General features: G+C 44.4%; 1 protein-coding gene across 1 annotated transcript in view; it reads left to right on the top strand.

Moving 5' to 3' along the window:
* Positions 1-14921: 14921 nt before the first annotated feature.
* slc22a16 (solute carrier family 22 member 16) overlaps positions 14922-25527 on the top strand; it is a 16677-nt gene continuing 6071 nt past the window's right edge. Inside the window, exons 1-6 of the mRNA XM_062550656.1 lie at positions 14922-15237; positions 15836-16312; positions 20096-20213; positions 20351-20665; positions 21283-21541; positions 22624-22751. Coding sequence (XP_062406640.1) covers positions 15188-15237; positions 15836-16312; positions 20096-20213; positions 20351-20665; positions 21283-21541; positions 22624-22751 — 1347 coding nt within the window. The 5' untranslated portion in view covers positions 14922-15187. The remainder of the gene's footprint in view (positions 15238-15835; positions 16313-20095; positions 20214-20350; positions 20666-21282; positions 21542-22623; positions 22752-25527) is intronic.

Below are 25527 nucleotides of genomic sequence, written 5' to 3' on the forward strand. Positions count from 1 at the left end.
CCAACCACACGGACCTCCTGTCTCAGATGGGAGGAGAGCTCCTCCATCCGAACCCGTGCATTTGGAACCTGTACGCCTTCCTCGTGAGCGGGAAGCGCTGAGCTCCGCAGGGCTGCCGCAGAATGTTATCGCAACCATTCAGAGTGCCAGAGCCTCCTCTACGAGGTCTCTATATGACTTAAAATGGTCAGCATTCGAAAAGTGGTGTGACCATAGAGGCATTGTCGCTTTCCAGTGCTCGATCGCGACAGTGCTTACGTTCCTTCAAGAACTGTTTGAACAAGGCAAAGCTCACTCGACGCTTAAAGTCTACTTGTCAGCCATTTCAGCCTGTCATGTAGGCTATGACGGCATCTCCCCTGGAGCACACCCTCTTGCGAGCAGGTTCCTTAAGGGCGTCCGCCGCCTCCGTCCGGCGGCCAGACATCATTTTCCGACTTGGGACCTGGCCATGGTGCTGGACGCTCTTTGCGATGCACCATTCGAGCCCTTGCAGCAAGCGGACATAAAGGTTGTTTCCTATAAGACAGCGCTCTTGCTCGCACTCGTTTCCACCAAAAGAGTGAGCGAGATTCAAGCCCTCTCCACACATCCATCATGTTTGGAGTTCGGTGCAGGTGGCGACAGTGTTACATTGCGACCTAACATTGCGTTCATGCCTAAAGTGCCTATGTCTTATGGCTGCTCTGATCTGCGGCTCTCTTCCTTTTGCCCCCCTCCGTTTTCTTCGGAGGTGCAGGAGAGACTTCATGCGCTGTGCCCTGTCCGTGCATTACGCGTGTATTTGGAAAGGACCGAATCTTTCCGACGCAGTGAGCAACTGTTTGTGTGCTTCGCAACTGGGGCTAAGGGACGCGCACTCTCTACACAGAGACTGTCCCATTGGATTGTGGAGGCTATATCTATGGCCTATCGGGCCAAGGGTAAGGATTCCCCTGGTGCGGTCAGAGCGCACTCCACTAGGGGTGTGGCTGCGTCCTGGGCTGCCTTTCGAGGTGTGCCTATTCAGACTGTATGTGCGGCCGCTGGCTGGGCTTCCTCACATACTTTTGTTAAGCATTACCGCCTTGATGTTACGGCGCCGGCTGTTGCGCACGCTGTACTCGGGGTGAGTGGGCCGGGGCTTACGGACACTGCTTAGTGCAGGACTCAGTTGGCTCCGGTTATAGTCATGTTGTACCGGCTGGGCATCAGGGGCGTTTTTAAGGCTCCCATAGAGTCACGGTCTGTGTCGAACGAGTCGACCGAAAGAGAACGTTAGGCTATTTCATAGCCACGGTTCTCTGAGGGAGATGAGTGAGACACAGACCAACGATGCCCCTTCTGCATGCTCGTCTTGAAGAAGCTGGTCAATGTGAAGAGGAGCGAGCGTCACTGTAATTTATAATAGGTAGGCGGGGCTACCTGTGAGTGACAGCTCTCTCCGCCAATAGGCGTGTTTAAAAAGGCTTCAAGAGCGGTCGCGCGAGGGCGCTATCCCATAGAGTCACGGTCTGTGTCTCACTCATCTCCCTCAGAGAACCGTGGCTATGAAATAGCCTAACGATTTCATCGCTGCTTTCGCTTTCGCTTTTGCTCGTTTTATGCTTGCGTTTTCTCTGCAGAGCTTACCCTACAGCTTTAGCGTACACATACATGTACAGTGCCCTCCATAATTATTGGCACCCCTGGTTAAGATGTGTTTTTTAGCTTCTAAGAAATTTATTTTTTTTTCTAAATAATATTGGACCACATTGAAAAAAAAGAGTAAAATCCAACCTTTAATTCAAGTGCATTTATTCAGAAGGAAAAAAATCCCACATTAAGAAATAATTATTTTACATCAAATCATGTGTGCCACAATTATTGGCGCCCTTGATTTTAATACACTGCTCAAAAAAATAAAGGGAACACTGGTTCATAGGAGTATAGCATCAAGTCAGTCACACTTGTGGGATATTGATCTGGACAGTTATGTAACAGAGGTGGTTGTGAATCAGGTTGACCCGCTTTGATGTCAACAAAATTTACTGCAGGTGTACTAGAGGGCCAACTGTGAGACGACCCCCAAAACAGGAATGTTTTTACAGGTGGTGGCAACTGGTAATTTTTCCATCTTCATCCTTCTTGACTGATTTTTCACTAGTTTTGCATTTGGATAGGGTCAGTGTTACTACTGGTAGCATAAGCCAGTATCTGGAGCCTACAGAGGTTGCACAGGGTAGTCCAACTCCTCCAGAATGGCACACCAATACTTGTCATTGCCAAAAAGATTGATGTGTCTCCCATTGCAGTCTCAAGAGCATGGAAGAGATTCCAGGAGACAGGCAGTTGCTCTAGGAGAGCAGGGCAGAGTGGTAGAAGGTCGTTAACCCAATAGACCTCTGAAGTTCGCCTACAAAAAGGATCCAAAGCTGCCATCTTTGCCCATATAAGGAGATCCGGGAGTTAATTGAAGCTAACTGCCTATGGCAAGTTGCATTGTAAGTTAGCTTTGGGGTAGCAAAGATCAAAGTGTGCCGTCTTCACCTGCCGACGATCACAGTATGCACTAGACGGCAGTGGACAAAACTGTGTCGTGAAAAACGTCTGCATTTCCAATGTCATCATCCCCGCGAGAGTTTAACAGGTGCGATAATTGAAAATCCCCATGTTATTTTCCCATAGAAAAAATCTCAAGATACCGGATTTCCTTATTTGGGCAAAGATGGTGGCTTTTTTGTAGGCGAACTTCAGAGGTCTATAGCAGGACCAGTATCTGCTCATTTGTGCAAGGAGGAACAGTAGGAGTTTTGCTAGAGCCCTACAGAATGACCTCCAGCAGGCCGCTGGTTAATGTCTCAGACCACATTGTCAGAAACTGACTTTATGAGGTTGACCCGAGGGCCCGATAGCCTCTAGAGCAGCGGTGGCCAACCCGCGGCTCGCGAGCCACATGCGGCTCTTTGCCTCCTCTCGTGCGGCTCGCGGCTGCTCAACTGATGTTCTCACTTCTCCTCGGACTTAAACTTTTTCTTTTTAAAATAGCCTTTATTTCCGGTAACTAAAAATAAATTTCAGAATTTGATAGTAGCCTATTGCCAAAAGTAAGTATTAGTTAACAATAATAATTTTACCGTAGCCTAATGATATGGATAGGAATTTGCCAAAAAGAAGCAGACGTGTTTATTCTCAGCCAGGTTTAATGCTACTGTTGCAATCAGGAATACCCTGAAGCTAATCGTAAGTAGAAGGAACACGTGCCATTGAAAAGGAGGTTGATATCGTTTTGTAGCATAACCCCTCTGGTTAATATGTCAAAGTAATCCAAACAAAAGCACTCCGAGATCGCAAACCTCCGCCTCGCGCATCCTGCTTAACATCTCGCGCCTCCGCTTAACATCTTGCTTAACAGACAAACCCCAATGAAAACATAACCTCATTTGCGGAGGTGATATGTTTCTAGCCTACACATTAGTTTGGTACTTGGTATGCCACTGATTCATAAAGCTTTAAACCTGAACATTTCCTACATACTTTTGCAAGTAGGCTACAAGGTAATGGCTATAGACGTCAGTCACTCGTTTTCTTTTTGTTTATTTTCTTTTTAAAAGTTAACTGAGCACTTGACGGTCACATTGCATTATCAGTTGTTGGAGCATTGCTCATGGTAATAAGTCATTCAGTGAGGGGGAATTTGATGTGTGTCTGATCTTTGTTGCTTGCTACTGATCATTTTTCTATGATCATTGAGCATCTGCCAAGTGTCTTACTTTAAATGAAAAACAAAGGAGCTATAACTGTAGGCCTAATGTTGTGCTGTTGTAGTGTGGACACCTTTTTTGTTGTGCGGCTCTTTTGAGTTTTGTGAAAAAAATTTTGGCTCTTCATGCTAGACTGGTTGGCCACCCCTGCTCTAGAGGGACCTGTGTTCACTACCCTGTTCTGTGCATCCCTCCAAGGGTATGCCTCCCCAGACCATTACTGACCCACCACCAAACCGGTCATGCTGAATGATGCTGAATGATGTTGCAGGCAGCATAACGTTCTCCACGACATCTCCAGACCCTTCAATGTCTGTCACATGTGCTCAGGGTGAACCTGCTCTCATCTGTGAAAAGTACAGGGCACTAGTGTTAGACCTGCCAATATTGCATTCTATGGCAAATGTCAATTGAGCTCCACAGTGCTGGGCAGGGAGCACAGGTCCCTCTAGAGGCCATCGGGCCCTCAGGCCACCTTCATGAAGTCTGTTTCTGGCAGTGTGGCCAGAGACATTCACACCAGTGACCTGCTAGAGGTCATTCTGTAAGGTTCTAGTAGGGCTTCTACTGTTCCTCCTTGCACAAAGGAGCAGATACTGGTCCTGCTACTGGGTTAAGGATCTTCTACCACTCTGCCCTGCTCTCCTAGAGCAATTGCCTGTCTCCTGGAATCTCTTCCATGCTCTTGAGACTGCAGGGGGAGACACAGCAGTCATTTTGGCAATGGAACGTATTGGTGTGCCAATCTGAAGGAGTTGGACTATCCTGTGCAACCTCTGTAGGCTCCAGATACTGGCTTATGCTACCAGTGGTAACACTGACCTTATCCAAATGCAAAACTAGTGACAAATCAGTCAAGAAGGATGAAGATGGAAAAATTACCAGGTGCCACCACCTGCAAAAACATTCCTGTTTTGGGGGTCGTCTCACAGTTGGCCCTCTAGTACACCTGTAGAAAATTTTGTTGACATCAAAGCAGGTCAACCTGATTCACAAACCACCTCTGTTACATAACTGGCCAAATTAATATCTCACAAGTGTGACTGACTTGATGCTATACTCCTATGAACCAGTGTTCCCTTTATTTTTTTGAGCAGTGTACTTTGTACAACCCCCTTTTGCCAACAAAACAGCACCTAATCTTCTCCTATAGTGTTTCACAAGATTGGAGAAAACAGCAAGAGGGATCTTCGACCATTCCTCGTTGCACAATCTCTCTAAATCATCCAGCGACCTGGGTCCTCTCCTCTTCAGCTCACCCCAGAGGTTTTCAATGGGGTTGAGGTCTGGGGACTGAGATGGCCATGGTAGGAGCTTGATACGGTGTCTGGTGAACCATTTCTGGGTAGATTTGGCCATATGTTTCGGGTCATTATCTTGCTGAAAGACCCAGTGACGACCCATCTTCAGCTTTCGGTCAGAGGCCACCAGATTTTGATTTAAAGTGTCCTGGTATTTCAAAGCATTCATAATGCCATGCACCCAAACAAGGTTCCCAGGGCCTTTGGAAGAGAAACAGGCCCACAGCATAACCGATCCTCCCCCATACTTCACAGTGGGATATGAGGTGCTTTTCTGCTTCTTTTTGTCACGCCAGAACCACTTAGAGTGTTTGTTGCCAAAACACATCAGGGGGGTCCTTGATGTGGACATGCCAGCTATCAATGGCACCGACACATCTGGCGAATGCAGAGGAATTTGCAGATGCTGCGAAGCCCCCAACCACTGTGGCAATAGCCTGATTAGTGCATCCAGGGATTGGCGAGAGTCTATACAGCGTCCTTTGGTCATCCTCCCCCCTGAAGTACGCCACAAGTAATGGGACGTTGTAGTCCACTTGGGCGTACCTCCTTGTTCCGTGACAAACCTAACCAAGCCGTGATGACTGTTGGAACAAAGGTGTGCTTTACCTCCAGAGCCTTGGACAGCAGGTAACTCCAGTGACCTTGATGATGTTGCGGGCATGTCACTGGTTGAAGCGACTCTGGATCCTCCATTGTACTGGCTCCCGGTATGGGGTGATGATGGCAATTGGATGGGAAATGCATGGGTAGCAACCATCATCTCCGACCAAATATCCAGGTGGATATTTCCATCTCTGTAGATCCTGCTGTTCCTCAACGCTCTGGTGTCATGTACAGAGCCAGGATACCCCACGAAGATGTTCAGGAATTTGCCCCTCCCATCACACACAGCCTGCATATAGATTGATGGGTTGAGGTAGTCCTGGCCCTGTGGTTCAGGGGGGTTCTTGATGTGGACATGCCAGCCATTAATGACATCGACACATCTGGCGATTACAGGGGAGTTCGCAAAGTGTAAATCCATTTTAAAAGACTGTTCTGTTCTTTTATATATATATATATATATATATATATATATATATATGCGCTGCTATTACGTCTGGTGTTGCTACATCCATTGATTATAGTGGAAGCTGATTGTTGCAGCAACGCGAACAGAGCGCTTCAGCTACACACCTGGCGTAGCTCTCCTGTAACAGTCATGTCCCATATATTGTGCCATGTTTATCTAAGAACATCACACTATGGGGAAGCAAAGGGTAAGAACGGGAGGGACACAGTACGCTCTAATGGAGCTGCAGGAGATTCTCCCAGAGCACGGCTATATCTGTCTCTGAAATGTTTAGGGTAGACCAACGATAGCAAAATTGGCTTTCAGTCTTTTGTAGCCTTGGTTAAAACTAGCCATAATTATGCAGGATTAATGTCAGCTGGCATCAGGCCTACCTACTCAATCAATCAATTCATGGAATTGTCAGTTAACAGGCTACCCTTCAATCAAACATATAATTCATTGAGATGCGTCCTGTAAGAGCAAATTCATAGCTGGAGAAATATTCTTTGTTAATCAGGGCGTGTGAAGATGATGCTAGAGCTACGGAATTAGGTTAGGGCCTTACGGAAAAAAACATCAAATGTAGCCTAATCAATTTCAAGTTCATTATGTATGTTAACGTCCTTGACAACATTTGCCATTGAAACTTTTCATGTCACCTACACATAAAAGCCTAATGTTGGACCTAGTTTTCAATCATGCAGCCATGTTTTGAGTCCAGACGAAAATGTTGTGCTTGTCCTTGTTCATCAGCAGCATATCTCACAGGTAGCGTAGCATACAGATGACCTGTAGTGCGTCTTTTGGATTTGCCCTAACATCGACGTTGCACATTTTTTCAAAATGACGCATCGCTTACACAGTCCAAGACGTCTCATTTGTGTATAATCGGGCTTCATTCCTCCATCCTTCTATCGTTCCTTCCTCGTATCCTTCACTTCGTTTCCAACTTTAATTAGAAGGAGGGGCTAGGACCAGAAGATGGAAAGGTGGTGGAATGAGCACTGATTGGTGTATGAATGAGTCATGAAATATGGTCTTACCTTTCAAAAATATCACATGGTAGATAAGTGTGATACTGCTTCATGGAATAGCAGCACCAATACAAGGACAATTCTGTAATGCACTAAGCATCCAACAGAGGGAGCTGTACACACAGAGAGAATTCATGCACCATTGACCAATCAGGACTCTCATGTCGGCCCACTGGGGGCAGATCTGGCGGTCCGCTGGCGTTTTGATCATGGGTTTTTGGACGGTCTACTGACGGCTTGCCAGCAAATGTCCCAATATTTTGTCACTCTTAGTCTAAAATTGTTTTCATATATTCAGTTACACTTCATCCAAAATAACATGTCATGTCTTTTCTTAATATTCATGGTCCAGTGGTGAACCACAAGTGACACACCACTGGCAGCATGCCACCAGCGGTCTGCTATCTGCCAATCTGATTTTGCTATCTGGGTTAATGGAACATCACAAGACAATTTCTCAACACACACACACACACACACACACACACACACTTTCTCTCTTGATTAAACTTTACAACTTGACTTCGAGTTTCCTCTGTCTGCCTCTACAGTCACACGTGTCTGTGTCTCATATGCGTGGTTTTTGGTCATGTTAAAGACCAACATCGAGACGGCACCATTTGATGGTCTGCACTGCTGGTGTGTGCATGTGTGTGGTCTAGTGCTCAGGGATCTGGGCTTACAAATGAAACACCTGAAGGTTGTGAGGATCTCCTCTCCAACATTTGTGTCCCCCAGCAAGACACTGACCAAGTTGCTCCAGGGGGAGTGTCCCTATTGTTAGTACACTGTAAGTCTGTTTGTGTGTATTTAAGTGTGTCTGTTTGTATGTGTTTTTGTGTGTGTGTGCGTGTTGCTATGTCTGGCAATGAAGTGAACCTTTGTTCGGACATGGAGCTTGCTGCACACAGCGAGGGCTGAAGGAACTGATTTGATTTGATGGCGCTGACTGAGGACAGCTTTTCTCCTCTTCCCTCACAGCAACTGCAGCAAACCTGGTCTGTGTAAAAGACACAACTCACAGACATATAATGCAATACATAAAACAAAACCGCTGAAATAGAGACACAGAACAAACCAATCAAGACACAATATAGACAATATACAATAAAAGATCACCTTTTTATTAAATGTTTTAAATACTTCCCCACAGCTTTCCCTGAAAACTCAATATTTCCATTGTTGATATTTTTCATCTACAAAAAAACATAAACATACAAATCATAACTCAGAAAACTGAAGAGAATTAAGTGTCTTTAAGACATTTCTTGAAAGTCTCCAAGCTATCACAAGAACACAGAACATGTATCCAAACAAACACCTAAGAGAAGTGTGTAAATGGCACCCCTCCACACGAGACGACCGGATCAGCCCATAGCTGCTGCCTCATTGCACTCTGCAGTGCTGAAATTAATGGGTACGTACTGTGCTGCATGTTCCTGCAATTTGCTCTCTCCCTCTTCACGGTTCCGGCCTGGAACAGGTTCTGGCTTGGGAACAGCCTGGTTGTGAGGGAACGGGTCGTTTTTGGGGTATTGGGGATGGTTCTGTCCTGGAAGAACCTCTTTGTGTCCCGTGTAGAACAGGAAGGGCGGAGAGAACCCCTGCCCTTGGCCCCTGCAACAGAACCAGAAACCATGCCCCCTGGGGGTAATAGAGAAGAAAGCTTCCTCTTCTTACCCCACTAGGGTAACAGGAGAAATTGTGCCCCTCATGGAGGTAACAGAATAGAGCCAGTAGAGAGCTGGGTGGATGTCAGAATAACACTAGGTACAGTGTATATAAATACGTTCAAACAAAAACAGAAACAACACTGCATCAAAGGCTCTAAGAGTAGTTTAAAGGTAGTAAAAGGTGGTGTGTGTTAATGTGTGTGTCTCTCTGTGTGCACACGCATGTGTGAACAGGAAGCAATTTCGACACTTCTTTACTGTTCCTCAGTTCCTCAAACCAAGTGATGGGGTAGTGGGAAATCCTACAATGTCATTGGCTGACACAAAGGGTGTGTGTGTTTAACTGTGTCAGCATGTGTTTTGGTTCAACTTCTGTCGCATGCTGCTTTATAAGACTTTTAGACTTTTGTTGTTCTGAATAATTAATACAGCGTGCGTGCGTGCGTTTCCCTGACCCTCAGCCCCAACGAGGCAGAGAGTTGCCTCATGATACTCTTCAGGGACATATCTATTTATCTCCTTTCTATACTATGGTGATTGACATATAAGGGACCACACGACACGCTCCATTGAGATCTGCTGTGTCCTGCTGTCCTGCCTGTGGTGGGACGTCTGTTCCGCACTGTTCCATGAGCACCTACTCAAGATCATCATGTGCTGACAGTTAGTACTCTACCTTACACACACACACACACACAAATGAACACACAACGCCTCCCACACATGCTCATGTTTTGCTCTGTTGGACGTAGTGTGTGTTGCATGCAGTGTTTGTGTTGTGGATGATGCATAGCTGCTGCAACTAAGACATTTTTATCTATCTCATGCTGTTACTGAAGCTTTCTGGCACGTTTGCTTTGTTTGTAATGTAGTTGTATTATTATGAGTATACGTGTGTGTGTGTGTGTGTGTTTGTGTGTGATCGAGTGAGGGAGAGTGATGGAGTGTGGTTATACAGTACCCTCCAGAATTATTGGCACCCTTGGTAAAAGTTGACTAAAAATAGGTCTAAAAAATAATCTTTAGGTGATTTATTGTACTCCCACAATGAAAACAATGAGGAAAAATACACCCTGCAAGGGAAGCAAATTTATTCTGAGAAAAAGGAAAATCTCATAAAGAAATAAATGTTTTTAATAAAAACACGTCACTCACAATTATTGGCACCCCTACTTGTAATACCTTCTTAAACCTCCCTTTGTCAATAAAACAGCATGTAATATTCTTCTCTGACACCCCATAAAGATTGAGAATACAAAGTAAGGGATTTAAGACCATTCATCTTTACAAAACCTCCCCAGATCGTCCAGATTGCTAGGTCCACACTTGTGCATTCTTCTCGTTGACTCATCCCACTGTTTTTCTATGGAGTTTAGATCAGGGGACTGCTATGGCAATGTCTGAAGCTTGATTTTGTGTTCAGTAAACCATATTTGTTTTGATCTGTGCATTTGTTTTGGTTCATTGACCTGATGAATGATCCAATCATGACCAACTTTTAGGGCCTTGGCAGAGATTGTTTGATTTCCTTTGAAAATGTTCAGGTTTTTCTTGGTGTTCATGATGCCATGCACCTTAATTAGGTTCCCAAGGCCTTTGGGAATTAAAACAGCCCCACAATAGCACAGCCCCTCCACCATAATTCTGATTAGGCATGGGGTTCTTTTTAGTATAGTCATTCTTCTATGTATGCCAAAGACACCTTAAGTGTTTTTAGCAAAAGAGCATAATTTTATTTTCATCTGACAATAGACCACACTCCCAGACATGTCATGGTACCATTCAGTAACTCCTGCCATTTACATTGTTCATTAAATGACTCTACTGGCTTTAACCTGACATGCTAAATAAATAATCTATTAGGAGTGAGGTCACTTTTGAAGATTTTTTGGGGGGACTTGGTGACCCCAAGATGATAGCTTTGTCTGTAACTCTCAACAGTGGTTCTTATGGATTTTTTTGCCTATCATACCATCCTCCATACTGTGCGTGGGAGCAAAATAGCCATGGGTCTTTGTCCAAGCATGTTTGCCACATTTCCAGATGATTAGAACCTTTTAGTCATCATTTTAACTGGAAATATAGGCATTTTCAACAAAATACCTAGTTTCCATAGACATTCTCTTACTTACAAATGTCAACACAATTTCTTTTTATTTCAATTTAGTGTATTCTCTTGTCTCTCCAATGTTGAAAAATGACTAGAGGATTTAGCCTCTGAGTGACTTCATTTTCATACCATAGTGAAAAAGAACGTCATGAACTACTTCTGAAAGTTCACAGACACTCTGATTTACTTTAAAACGTTGCATTTACATAGGAAAATGCTCCTGTTAAATGTTGTACATAATATGTTTCAGGGGTGCCAATAATTGTGAGCAAGCTGTTTTTGTTAAAAATATTTATTTCTTTATGAGATTTTCCTTTTTCTCAGAATAAATTTGCTTGCCTTGCAGGGTATATTTTTCCTCATTGTTTTCATTGTGGGAGTACAATAAATCACCTAAAGATTATTTTTTATACCTATTTTTAGTCAACTTTTACCAAGGGTGCCAATAATTCTGGAGGGTACTGTATGTAGCCTATTGTCTGTGTGTGTGTGTGTGCCTTGAGGAATGAGCAGAGAGCTCAGGAATGATTGTATATCCCCTCTGAGAACATGTGACTCATGGTAAAGCAGTCACTTTTCTGGCATCGCTCCAACCCCAGGGGTTGTGAGGCAAACTGAGGAGAGAACCCCACCAATCACAGTGTGCCAATGAGAGTAAGCCATTCACAATCTAGAGACCATCAGCGCACTGATATCTAGTGACAAATACAGGTGAAACTCGAAAGATTAGAATATCATGCAAATGTTCATCTATCTCAGTAATTTATCTTTAAAAGTCAAACTTATACATTATATGGACTCATTACATGCAAACTGAGATATGTCAAGCCTTTATTTGGATGATTGTGACTTACAGTTTATGAAACCCCCAAATTCAAAATCTCAGAAAATTAGAATATTACATGGAATCAATTAGAAAAATGATTTTCCCCATGGTCATTGAACCAGGTTTTTGGTACGTTTGCCATTGTGGGCAGGTGCCAAGTCCTGCTGGAAAATGAAGTCAGCATCTCCATAAAGCTTCTCTGCTGAAAGAGGCAGGAAGTGTTCCAATATGTCCTGGTAGATGGTTCTGTTGGCTCTGGACTTGCACAGTGCACCAACACCAACAGATGACTCCCCAAATCAACACAGACTGTGGAAACCTCACACTGGACTTCAAGCATCTTGGATTGTGTGCACTGCCTCCCCATTCTTCCGCCAGACTTTGGTTTTCAAATGAGATTCAAAATTTGCTCTCATCAGAAAAGAGGACTTTGGACCACTGAGCAACAGACCAGTGAAGAGCAAGATGCTTCTGACATTGTTTGTTGTTCAGGAGCAACTTGACAAGGAATACAACATTTGAAGCCCGTGTCCAGAATTCGTAAGTGTGTGTTGGCTCTTGATGCAGTAACTCTAGCCTCATCCCACTCCTTATGAAGCTCCCCCATACTTTCCCCCCCGCACCTTTTCCTCCACATTTTTCCCTTCTTCCTAACTTTCTATTTATGTGCTTTGATACAGCACTTTGAGAACATTCGACTTCATTTGCAATTGGCTGCAATTTTGCTCCTTGTGGAGGGTGTCAATGACAGTTTTCTGCACAACTGTCAGGTCAGGAGCCTTCCCTACAGTATGATTGTGAATTCTACTGAACCAGATTGAGAGACCCTAAAGGCTCAGAAACCCTACAGGCATTTTGGATTAACTAGCTGATTAGAGTGCGACACTTACAATATTGAACCTTTTCACAATATTCTATTTTTTTTGGGGGGGGGGGGGGGGGTTTATAAGCTGTAAACCAAAATCATCACAATTATAACAAATAATGGCTTAGAATATCTCACTTTGCATATAATGGCTTAGAATATCTCACTTTGCATGTAATGACAAATTAATGTAATGAATATTCATAACTGAATATTTCAGTTTCGGCTTTTAAGTCGAATAAGTTGATACTGCAAATGAACTTTTTGCATGATATTCATTTTTTTTTAGTTTCACCTGTAAGCCCTTCAGCAGACTGCCGTGGAGAAGGTGTACATCATGTGAAACCGGACACCAAGACATACTGAAATCTTAGGATCCATCAAATGGTTAAATTTAGGATCCAGGAGGAGTGTGGAGGTCCCTAATCCCTGTGTCCAGAAGTCAAGCGTGCACGCTGGGCAGTGTGCTTTTTCCGGAAGTTACGTCAGAATAGACTGTCCGAAAGTCAAGCGCTCTCACTAGTTGGCTACTTTCTTTGGCGTGATTTCGAAGCGTGCATCGATGCATCTTTTTTGCCCTCAGGTATCCCATAATCCATTGCGCAGCGCAGGTCAAGCTCCACACGTCATGCAAATTGTCAACACACCCCCCTCCCCGAGTCAGGTGACGCCAACTAGTTAGTGCTGTCCAAATGTAGGTAGGGACGCATACTGAGGAGCAAGCTAACTACAACGCTACTGGTAAGGAGGTACTATCCAGCGTGCACGCTTGACTTCTGGACATAACCTATGTCCCTTGGCTCCCTATGGGGAGTGGGATGTAGACATGGTTGGTTGTAGACATGGTTTGAAATGTTGTTCAACACTGGGTTGAAACTATTGAGGTCAGTGCTGCCAACCTATGCACATCAGGTCTATTCCAGTGAGTTGTACTGAGAGAAAATATACTGCGGAATAAGACATTTGTACAGGCAGAAAATCACCCGTAAGAATTGTGTTTTGTTAAACCACTCATAAGAGCCCAGCCCTATTTCGACTCATTATTTGTGACTCTGCTCTTCAATTTGGCTGATACAATTCAAGACTTATCTGAATGCAGACAACCTAATTTGCTGAATACTGAAACTTCCAAACTGTTGGTTTCAATTCACACTTTTGATGAGTTGGTTTCACACTTTTGATGAATACTTGGCCAGTAGATGAGAGGTGATCTGAGTGTCCTATAGGTGTAGGAGGGGAGCGTCTTTGAATGCATCGTGAAGACATCCATCACCACCACGACTTGTTGGAGTTTCAGCTTCTGTCTCATCAGTTCATTCATTTCTAAAACTGTTGACGGGTCTGTGGCTGGGACATTTATAGTAGGGACATACCCCACATCTTGGCTCACTGTTACTCTGTCTCTTGCTATGATATTACATCTAGTCCAGGTTCTTTATGATGGGAAGTATTTACTTGTTGAGTAAGCATCCAGAACAAATCATTGTGTTTTGCTTTTTGAATGATCTCGGCATAAACCCGCTCTCTATTTAGAGACAGCTATACGATTTAGACCAATCTTACCTCCAGATGTGTAACCTTGTAGTGATAGTGATTTCATTAAAGGTTGGAATAACTGAATAATTATATATTTCATATGTGAAAATGTAATATTTAAATTAATCTGTTTTGAGTGTGTGTGTGTGTGTGGGGGGGGGGGGGGCTGGGGGGTACTAAATGATAACACCTCTCATTTTATAACATCTCCCCTTTCTGACAACGTCGCTGCAACGTCATGTGTTAGCTGGGAGGCTACCATTTGTGCGCGAAGCATGTTTCAATCAAGACATTACACAATCTATTTTAATTGTTGCACTATTGAATTATTTTACGGGTAAAGCCGTGAATGTATGCACAGTGCGTACAGGATTGCGGTAGCTCAAATGGCTATGACAGGCTTTAACTTTAACATGTTGTCGCAAACCCAACGAGCCATAAGAGTTTGTGATTCAGACCGAGGCAAAATTACATTTGTGACAGTTCTCGTTACCTGTGGTTCTTTTCAAACAAGGGCTTTACGCTTGTTTTCACATCAAACACCGTAGCGCACCTAACCTCTACTTGGGTCACGAAAGTGCAAACATCATCCAGCGAGGAGTTATACCATCTCAATGATTTTAAATACTTAAAAATTGCTGGTTCAAAATTGAATTGATATGAAATCCTGCAATGCCAACTTGAACTGGTGGGGATGGGTTGCATGGGTCTCTCGATATGTCAATAAGCAGCATGTTGTGACGCCATGCGCATGAGTGTGTGTGCGTTTTGTCTGAGATATGACAGTATCCTTCCACCTTTGTCGCACGGTAGGTTAGTTTCCAAAAGTTTCAGAGAGAATGGACTGCTGCACTCTCCAAACCTGACCATGGTCTTGACAAGTTGTTTTTCCTGTTGGATATTCGGAGTGGAAATTTTCCCGGCGTAACCGCCCCTCTTTCTACAGAATCTCTGATAAGAGACCTTTACAAATTGTGAGGAGCCAGTCGTGAGAGGGCAACCCCCCTGGATAGCGGTAACGCAAGACCCAAAATTTACCCAGCGACTCAGCTAGAGATTCATAATGACTACCGGCGTAGAGAGATTATTCGACGAGCTTGGACACTTCAAACGGTTAGATCCTAAGGCATTCTTCTAACATTGCGTAGAAAAAGTATGTTTTATCAACTAAATCAAATATCATCTGTTGATGAATTATGATAGCCAGGACACATTTGCAAGACAGACCTGTGTGTTGAACAATTTGTTGTGAAGTAATGGTTTCATATATCATATTTAACTTACCGTTAAAGTTACAGTCTTATGTGACCAGAAGTGGCATTCAGTTAAGTTAAGAGTTTAGCGTTCTGTTAATACCACTGCCGTTATGTGTCATACTGTGTTGCCCACCAGATGTCGACCATAAGTTGGTCAGTCCATGCGCTGCAAGCAGACCCGCACGCGTTTTCAGCATTGCGTCATGTAGGCCGAGGAAATCACATTAAAATAGTTTGTAGAGCACACGGTGACACAGTCATCTAGATGCTTAAAACTGTTCTACCCTCTGTACCGTGTAACGGTTCGGGTTTAGGCTACTAATTCCTTGGCGTTTCTGATCTGAGCAATCTGCGTTTAATAATTGCAAGTGTTAGTTGTTTTAATAATTGTCTGGTTTGTTACTGACCTGAGTATCTAGTCTAACGGTCTGGTAAAATCTCATCCATCCTCACAGGTATCAAGCATGTCTGTATTTCGCAGCCGTATTCCAAGCCATATCATGCGGGATTCACTATCTCGCCTCTGTGTTTTTGGTCGAGACGCCAAAGTTCCTCTGTGGCGTGGAGAACATCACCGATGTTCTGTTCGTCAACCACACGGCAGGATCGCTTCAGGACATCTGGCCCTCTTACTCTCCCGGTAAAGGGCCCGTGGTCGTCCAAACGACCGCCGGACAGCAATGGGAGCTGAGCCAGTGCCAACGCGCGCTCCGGTTGGACGCAGGAGACGAGCTTCGATACGTTTTCAATGGTTCAAAGAAAGTGGAGACGTGCCCCGGTGGATTCGTTTACGACTTGAGCGAGGTGCATCAGAGCATCGTGACCGACTGGGACCTGGTGTGTGAGGGCGAGTGGCTCGCCAAACTCGCGCAACCCACCTTCATGTTAGGCGTCCTTATTGGCGCGCTCGTCTTCGGAGACATTGCGGACAGGTAAGGTGTGTGTGTGTGTGTGTGTGCGTGTGTGTGTGTGTGTGTGTGCGTGCGTGTTTGCTTGCTTGCAGGTGTGCATGTATGTGAGTGAGAGGGACAACTTTGGTCATTGATGCAATTGTGTACAATTCATTCAGCAAACGGGCCTTAGACCTGTTGAAATATAGATAGTCTGCATGATGGCCTAAGGTGCAGATTACATTGGGAATAACAAATCATCGGCAGTAAAGAATCATGCAAGAATCAACCGTCCACATTATATTGCTTAAACCGACAATAATTGAGGAGCCTTTAAAAGTTGAACCAAGTTCATCGCTGAGATCGTTTGACAATAGCATGTCACCGGCGCTCCAGCTGTTCCGCTGCTGAATCGCAGCACATCTGCCGTCTGGCGCTGGTCAGTGTGATCTCTGCTTAAGAGTCCTTGGAGAAGTTGAGCTGTAATGACACTACTGTAGATAGTGTACAGTACATGAGCCCATGGACCAGTTGAGCAAGAGTGTGGATCACAGCCTGAAGGTCCAGTTGAGCTGTAAGGACACTAGATAGATAGTGTACATACTGTAATATCCTGATAGGGCCCTGGACCAGTTGAGCTGTAAGGACACTGGATAGTGTACATTATGCTGAGAGGACCCTGGACCAGTTGAGTTGTAAGGACACTAGATAGTGTACAATATCTTGAGAGGACCCTGGACCAGTAGCTGTAAGGACACTAGATAGTGTACATAGTATCCTGACAGGACCCTGGACCAGTAGCTGTAAGGAGACTAGATAGTGCTCATAGTATCCTGACAGGACTAGGGATGTAACGATGCATCGTGACACGAATAAAAATCGATACAAATGCGTGACGATTCGCACCGGTTGATAGAAAAAATGAATCGCGATGAGTCACGTGACTTATGTCACTAGGTACGGGGCACAGAACGAGGGAAGACGACGGTAGGCAACTGAACTAGAGTGTGTGTGTCAGGGTTCGTATGGGTGCTTGAAATCCTTGAAAATGCTTGGATTTTAATGTGGTGTTTTCAAGGTTTGAAAAAGACATCATTTATGAAGTTGTTTTGTTTTTGCCACGCGTTCGCGTCCAGTTTGACGTGTCTGGATTTTCCGATAATGACAGCAATCTTGTGATGCTGATATTGACTTTTAATTTCTGCGCATGTAAACTAGTCTAAGCCACTGTGCTTGAACGAAGTTAGCTGTGACAGACTAACCTACTGGTTTTCATCGTTTTAACCACAAAGCCTGTCGACCTTAGGTCTACTCAATTGTTTAGTTAACACCTTGTCATTTCGCGTTTGTCCCGCCGGTCACCTCCGTGCGCCCCATGTAGCCTACATCAGAACATTTGTCGGGATAGCCATCTCACTATGAGAAAACGTATGACGATAGTGCTAAGAGATTAACACGTTTGCATGCTTGGTAAACATCAGTCTTGCACATAATATTGAGCTGATTGTTTTAGTGGAAATGGCTTACTGTAGCATTGTGCTGATAGATGGGAAAAGTTGCCTATTTAAAGGCACAGTCTGAATTTTAATCCTAGCTCTCTATTTAGTGTGTGCACTTGAACAACTATAATGATGTAGCATATAACAGTAGCCTACTGCCCTACAAAGCAGAAAGGCAGTAGGGCCTAACTGCATTTTTGGTCGAAAATTAGTTATTATTATTTTCATGACATTAAAGTTGTTATGAAGACTGATAAGTACCAAAAATAAGCTAATGTAAAGTAAAAAAAAAAAAAAAAACTCCAATAACTGCTACATTAACTACAACCATAAGGCTAAGCAACAGCATAACTTTAAAATGTTTTTTTTTTCTTCAGTTTGCACTCTGCATAGTTACTGCCTTTTTGCTTTGCAGGGCAGAGTAGGGCCTGCCATTTATTTTAAGAGGAGAGGGAGTGGTGCAATTTGATTTTCTTTAGAGCAACCTCTTCAAACAGCATCAATATAAAAAAAAAATCGTGATAAAATCGTATCGTGAACAAAAAATCGTGATCCATATCGAGTCGTGAGTTGAGTGTATCGTTACATCCCTAGACAGGACCCTGGACCAGTTGACCTGTAAGGATGCAAAATGGCATAAGGGCCCAAGTCAAAGACGATACTCCCTGTTGAATTTCCCATTGGGGATCAATAAAGTATCTATCTATCTATCTATCTATCTATCTATCTATCTATCTATCTATCGTGGCTTTCCCTTTGTTGTGGTGGACCCTGGTCAGTATGGAGTTGGCGGGCAGTGTGTGAGAGTGGAAGAGATTCAGGTCATGTGTGCTTAACATAGATGTGTGTTTGCAGTGTAAAGTATCCATAGCAACAATCAATATGGGAGGGGGGGGGGGGTGTCTCTCTCATTAGTCTGCTGAAAAAAGGTGTGTTGTGCCACTGCCACATGTCCTTTCATGTCACTGAGTCCCTGTATCATTCACAAGTTCTTCTACACTTGAATTGTACACATATCATTTTGTTATCGGCAATGCAAATAAACTGTGTTCATGATAAGATACTTGAACACATCACACACATCTATAAAAGGACATCAGGATAATGTAGAAGAATGCAGAAGGTTTTGGAATGACATTCAGCCTTGTTTACACTCTAGGTTTAAGTGTGTGGCTACAGGCGTGCTTATTTTGTATTGATACATACTTATCTGGTATTGGAATATGCATAGTTGTGTTATTGACACATTTGTTTCCTGGCATTGGGAAATGCACAGTTATTTTGTATTGACTAATGCTTATCTTGCATTGACATATAGCCTTTAGCATTGATTACGACACACATTCTCTGTGGCATCATTTCCACAAGCTTCTGCAGTGTCACAACACACACGCGGTGGTGCATTACTTTTTCACCAAGATCTTGTGTTGATGATGGGAGATTTGGAACCACTGTGCAAAGTCTTTTCCAGCCCACCCTGAAGATTCTCAATGGGGTTAAGCTCTGGACTCTGTGGTGAAAATGATGGTCTCGTGCTCCCTGAACCAATCTTTCACAATTTCAGCCCAATGAATCCTGGCATGGAAGATGCCCGTGCCATCAGTGAAGGAAAAAAAACTCCATTGATGGAATGACCTCAAGCCCATTCAGTATAGTCAGCTAACCTCATTCTTCGGGCACATAGTGTTGCTGATCCTAGACCTGCTGACCAACTGCAGCCTCAGGTCACAGCACTGCCCCCACAGGGAGGCCCTTACCTATTTGCTTAGTTAAATCCAGCTGGTGGTGACCTTTTTTGGCCTGGCAATGTACATACTTGTGTCAACAAAGCAATAGCGGAGATACGTTGTGCACAACAAGAAAGTAGTGAACTTATGCAACAGAATAAAGTGCATGTGTGTATATGTGTTGATGGTGGACTTTTTGCCCCCAGTTTACATGCTCAAAAAACTGTTCAGGTCTTCCTCAGACCTCGGAGAGAGAGAGAGAAAGAGAGAGAGAGAGAGAGGGAGGAAGAGAGAGAGGTAGAGAGACGTAGTATGGTATGGAATGTGTGTTTGGGGGGGGGGGGGGGTATCCATCTCCAGAATGCTTCATCCAGAATTCCTCAATCTATAAATAAAGGGACTGCTGCCCTTACTCCACATGGCTGCTGTCGGCCGTAATCTCAGTGTTTGTGTGTTCTTTCACTCAAGCCTTAGTGTCTGTTTGTCTTTCCTAGAGGCGAGTGTCTGTGTGTATGTGTATGTGTGTATGTGTCTGAGAAAGAGACTGTGTGTGTGTGTGTGTGTGTGTGAGCCTTACTGACTGTTGGTCTCTCCTGTAGGGTTGGGAGGAAGCCTATCCTGATGGCGACCAGCATTTGCCAGTTTCTGTTTGGAGTGGTGGTGGCCTTCACAGGAAACTACTACTTCTTTGTGGTGGTGCGATTCCTGCTTGCCATGGTGAGTGTGTGTCAGGACACAGACACAACACACACACACACACACACAGACACACACACACACACACACACACACACGTTCACATTGTGGCTCAAAAAAAGCTTTTTGAAAACCATCTGTGTGTGTGTGCGTCGTAGGTGTCCAGTGGCTACCTGGTGGTGGTGTTTGTGTACGTGACGGAGTTCACGGGCAGCAAGGTGCGCACCTGGACGTCGCTGCACGTGCACGCGGCCTTCGCGGTGGGCATCATGGTGGTGGCGCTGGTGGGCTACCTGGTGCGCGTGTGGTGGATCTACCAGATCATCCTGACGCTCAGCACCTCGCCCTTCCTCCTCTTCTGCTGGAGTTTCCCCGAGACGCCCTTCTACCTGATGGCCAAGGGCCGGCACCAGGAGGCCCAGCAGCTGCTGGACAACATCGCCCGCTTCAACGGCCTGCCCGCAACGCTAAAGGTACTGTACACGCATGTGTTGTGTTTGTGTGTGTGTGTGTGTGTGTGTGTGTGTGTGTGTGTGTGTGTGTTTGTGCAATCTAGATGGTGGTGGGTGGTGACGACAATGATGGTGATGAATAGAGTGTTGGTTTGATGATGATGATGATGATTAGAGTATTGATTTGATGATGATGACGATGATGATGATGATTATTAGAATTATTAGAATTTGATGATGATGATGATGACGATGATTATTAGAGTGTTGGTTTGATGATGATGACGATGATGATGATGATGATGACGATGATGATGATGATGATGGTTAGAGTAGTGATAATGATTAGAGTGATGATGAGGATGATGACAATGATTTGATTGATGATGATGTGATGATGAGGAGCAGATTGATGATGATGATCATGATGAAGAGTGGTGATGATGATGAGGAACAGATTGATGATGATGATCATGATGAAGATTGATAATGATGGTGATGACGACGATGATGGTGGTGGTGATGATTAAAGTGATAATGATGATGGTGATGGTGGTGGTGATCAGAGTGATAATGATGATGATGATGATGACGATAATAATAACGATGATGTCTCTCCTCCTCTCACCTGTCGGCAGGTCTCTGACCTGCTGGAGTCAAACACCAGCGAGGGAGCCGCGCTCGACGAGAAGGCAGCTGAGGCCTCTGCCCCCACTGGCCAGTCCGGCGTCTCAGAGCACAAGATCAGCATCCTGGACCTGTTCAGCAGCTGCAGGATGACCATCCGCACGGTCATCTGCTGGGCCATCTGGTTTATCGGTAGCCTGGGCTACTATGTCTTCAGCCTGGGGTCAGTCAACCTCGGGGGCAACCAGTATGTCAACCTCTTCCTCGTTGGTGAGTGTGTGTATGTGTGTGTGTGTGTGTGTGTGTGTGTGTGTGTGTGTGTGTGTGTGTGTGTGTGTGTGTGTGTGTGTGTGTGTGTGAGTGAGTGCATGACCGGTGTGAGCTGAAGAACAAGCAGTTCCTATTCCTGCAGGTGAGGGTAGAGTGTGTTTGTGTAAATATTTTGTTTAGACCCAACAGTGCAATTCTTCATTCAATTTTGACACACACACATAAATCCGTTTTATTAACATCCCATAAATTCCATAAAGCACTTTAACATGCTCATTCACTAGGTGTAACCCCCCACCGGGACCCGCGTAAACAGGTACTCGAAAACAGTGCAGGTGATGGTCAATCGGAAATATTTGTGCTGGCTGAAAAGCCATCCAGGAAGTGCATGGCATGTGGCCCATTAGATGAACAGTTTGCCTTTTAGCCAGATGTACGTAATGTTCCAAATGTTCTACAGAAGTATTACATTTTCATGTACAGCAATATAATTTAATTGCCGTATATAGAAGCATGCCACATTGCCGTGTGTGTGTGTGTGTGTGTGGCGGCTAATTTCCCAGGGGATGACCCTCTTATCTCTCTTTTTATGCCCTATAATGAAACACAATTCTAGTCTGGACTGGATTGCTCCTGCCAGATAGATTACTCATGGAAAGATATGAAGACATCGTTTTGATACACATCGAGCCTGGCAATTGAAAAGTGTTATGACGATCAGAGTTCGCCTCATGAAAAAAAAAATGCTTGTGTGTTTGATGACGACAAAGGTCAGGTGTGTGTAGATCACCTGGAGTGCACCTGAGTGATGCGGGCAGTGAGCTATCAGGAGACTTCACAGATACACTGTTTGTTTGTCAGACTCCAAAAAAACACTCATAACTCAACAAAGAAGATGAAAAAGCAGACATTAATACAAACATGAAATCATTGGACAATAGAATTATGTTATATCTTAAAATCTTTTTATAATTAGGTCATCACTGTAGCCCCGCAGAGAGTTTAGATAGTCAGTACTGTCTGTATTGTGAGCGTTATATTTGATTATTGGCCCTGATTGTTTTTTGATTGGCTGTGGGCAGGTCTGGTGGAGATTCCCTCTTATCTGATTGGCTGTTATGCGATGGATCGAGTGGGCAGGAAGAAGACTTGTGCTCCAGCACTGCTGCTCAGCGGAGTGGCCTGCATGCTCGTCATCGTCGTGCCAAATGTAAGTGTGTGTGCATGTGCATTTGTGTGTGTGTGTGTGTGTGAGGCACTCCAGCTGTTAGAAGCAGTGATCTGATGAAGAGGTGTGATCTGAGACTCCTCAGCCCATGCAGGGTGTGTGTGTGTGTGTGTGTGTGTGTGTGTGTGTGTGTGTGTGTGTGTGAGTTCGGTGGCTCTGTGATCTGAGACTACTCAGGCTATGCAGAATGTGTGTGTGTGTGTGTGTGTGTGTGTGTGTGTGTGTGTGTGTGTACAGTATGTGTGTGTAGTTCGGTGGCTCTGTGATCTGAGACTACTCAGGCTATGCAGTGTGTGTGTGTGTGTGTGTGTGTGTGTGTGTGTGTGAGTGTGTAGTTCGGTGGCTCTGTGATCTACTACTGCTCAGGCTATCCAGAGAGTGGGAGTGTTGAAGCTGTCTGGTGCGGTGCATGTGATCTTCAGAAACGGTGCCATCTCATGTGTGACATGATACAGCAGTCGGTGTAGCGCAAACAGGGTATCGCGCCAACGACTCACTGCCTGGTGCGTCCGTCAGTTCCACTACAAGTATCTCAGTCCTGTAGTCAAAACGAGAACACACTAGGGTGGCACTTTACACTCCTCACTGGTTGGATTAAATTTTGCATCGGCAACATTGGTGTGCGAGTTCTCTTTTTGACGGAAGGACTATGATACAGGAGTTGCAATTCGGTAGATCACAGCACTGTAAATGGGCTTTCTGCTGTTTTACAATCTGATTTGAAGAAAGCAGTAAAACGTTTACTTTGCATGCATTGACCCAGTTTTTTCTGTATTGAATTTATGATAGCTCCTATCCACGATATTCCGCAGCCAACAATGGGGGTCGCCATGACACCGAAACGGTTTTCTATTTCCGGCGAAGCTGCATTGTATCTGTTTTAACGTGACGGTTTACGGTGCTTAACATATCATAACGCATATAAAAGTAAACTTTTCTACTTTATATCGGTTATATATGATGTAGTATATACATGCCGAGGTCAGAATTGTCAACATTTCAAAAGAAATCTAAGTTGAGGCATAATCTAGTTCGCTACGGAGAACGCACATGTTAACAGAATGAACGGAAGTTGAAAACAGTATCGTAACCATCGCAACGATACATATTTCCGGGTTAAGGAATAAGATGGATAGCAGAGTAAACTAAACAGTGCTGTGTTTTGAGCAAACACACACACACACACACACACACACACATACACACCAGTGGCGTGCGGTGAGGTCTGCGGCAGGGTAGGCAGTGGCCATTCACATGTGTAAATTCCATCCATACACTCGCAAATATTACTATATTTTCATGGTAATACTCCTCCTAGTCATTTTACAGATTCAGAGGCATCACTAGGTGTGCATTTTTAAAAAAACATTTTTTTTTTTACCCTACGGGGGTCCGGGGGAAATTTTGAAAATTGGGCTGTTAAAGATGCAGTTTCAACGTAGTTTGAGAAGGAAATAAGGAAGAAAATTCGTTGGGGTCCTATTTTAATAACAAATAGCCTAAGCTAGTTTCCCTCACTAGACCTAGGCTGGTATTTATGGGGGATTAAGAGGGGGGAAATCGTTTTAACTGAGACCCAAACTTTTTTTTTCTGCCCGTGACATGCTGGATAGGCTAGTGAATACCTGGTGCGTTGTTGGCTTCTTTAGTAGACCTGCTGCAAACGTGAGACATCTTGTAGGCTACTGTTGATGAAATATAACCTCGTTTTCTAGCCTCTCGGTGTACTTGGTTGACCATGGTTATCCGTCTGGGTTTTTAATTAGCTAAACTACATAAATCCACCATTCATTTGTAATTGTAGGCTACCTCCTCCCTGCTGTTTCATATCTGGAGTTGTCCGAGCTGATGTCCCGAGTCCAGTTGAGGCCGGACTGCCATTGGCTTATCTGCGTTCTAAAGGCAGCGCTTGGCGGGAATAAGCATGCTTATTCTCCCCATAAACTTTCGCATGAATCATGTAATACGCATGCGCAACCTCCGCAATTCGCAGCATTGAAATGAATGGTGAGGATAGGCAGAGACCTTACAAGCCTACTCTGGCCTTTGGAATCAAAGCAAGCTTTGGGACTGCTTGCTTGGGCGTTCCCACGGTAACCAGGCATGTTTGCTTTGCTGCGTAGTTCAGTGTTGTGAATCGCTGTTTGCGTAAGCCTTCACGTTTGAGTTTTTGACCTTAAATAAGACGTAAATTTACTTTTTAGAATTGAAATTGCATTCTAATTGTATTGTTTGTGACTTCAGTGTGAGCTTTTAATAATATTTTTTAAAAATACGTGTCGTCCTTCTTTTTAAAATCAAATTTACTCAGGGTAGGCACTGCCTACCCTGCCTACCCTGACCGCACGTCACTGATACACACAGACACTACATCACTAAATGACTTGTTCTTGTTAATATGCACACACATTTACACCCTTGCAAGTCACAGGTCACACACAAACAAATGATCTCTAAATTCAATCAAAGGTTACTGATGCGCGCGCGCGCACGCACACACACACACAGGTCTGCACGTGTGCACACACACACAAATGGCCTCATGGCCTGGCCTCACAGACACAGGATGGCAAATGTTGACAAACGGCAGTGCAGAGAGCTGAACTTAGACCCTCCAAGACCCTCTTGCACAGAGGAACAGCTGGCCCGCCCATGTCAACAGATAAATTACAGAGTGAATGGGCAGAGTGTGTGTGTGTGTGTGTGTGTGTGTCTGTGTGTGTGAGAGAGAGAGAGAGAGTGTGTGTGTGTGTGTGTG

This window comes from Sardina pilchardus, chromosome 12 (genome assembly GCF_963854185.1).
Source record: "Sardina pilchardus chromosome 12, fSarPil1.1, whole genome shotgun sequence".
Classification (NCBI taxonomy): domain Eukaryota; kingdom Metazoa; phylum Chordata; class Actinopteri; order Clupeiformes; family Clupeidae; genus Sardina; species Sardina pilchardus.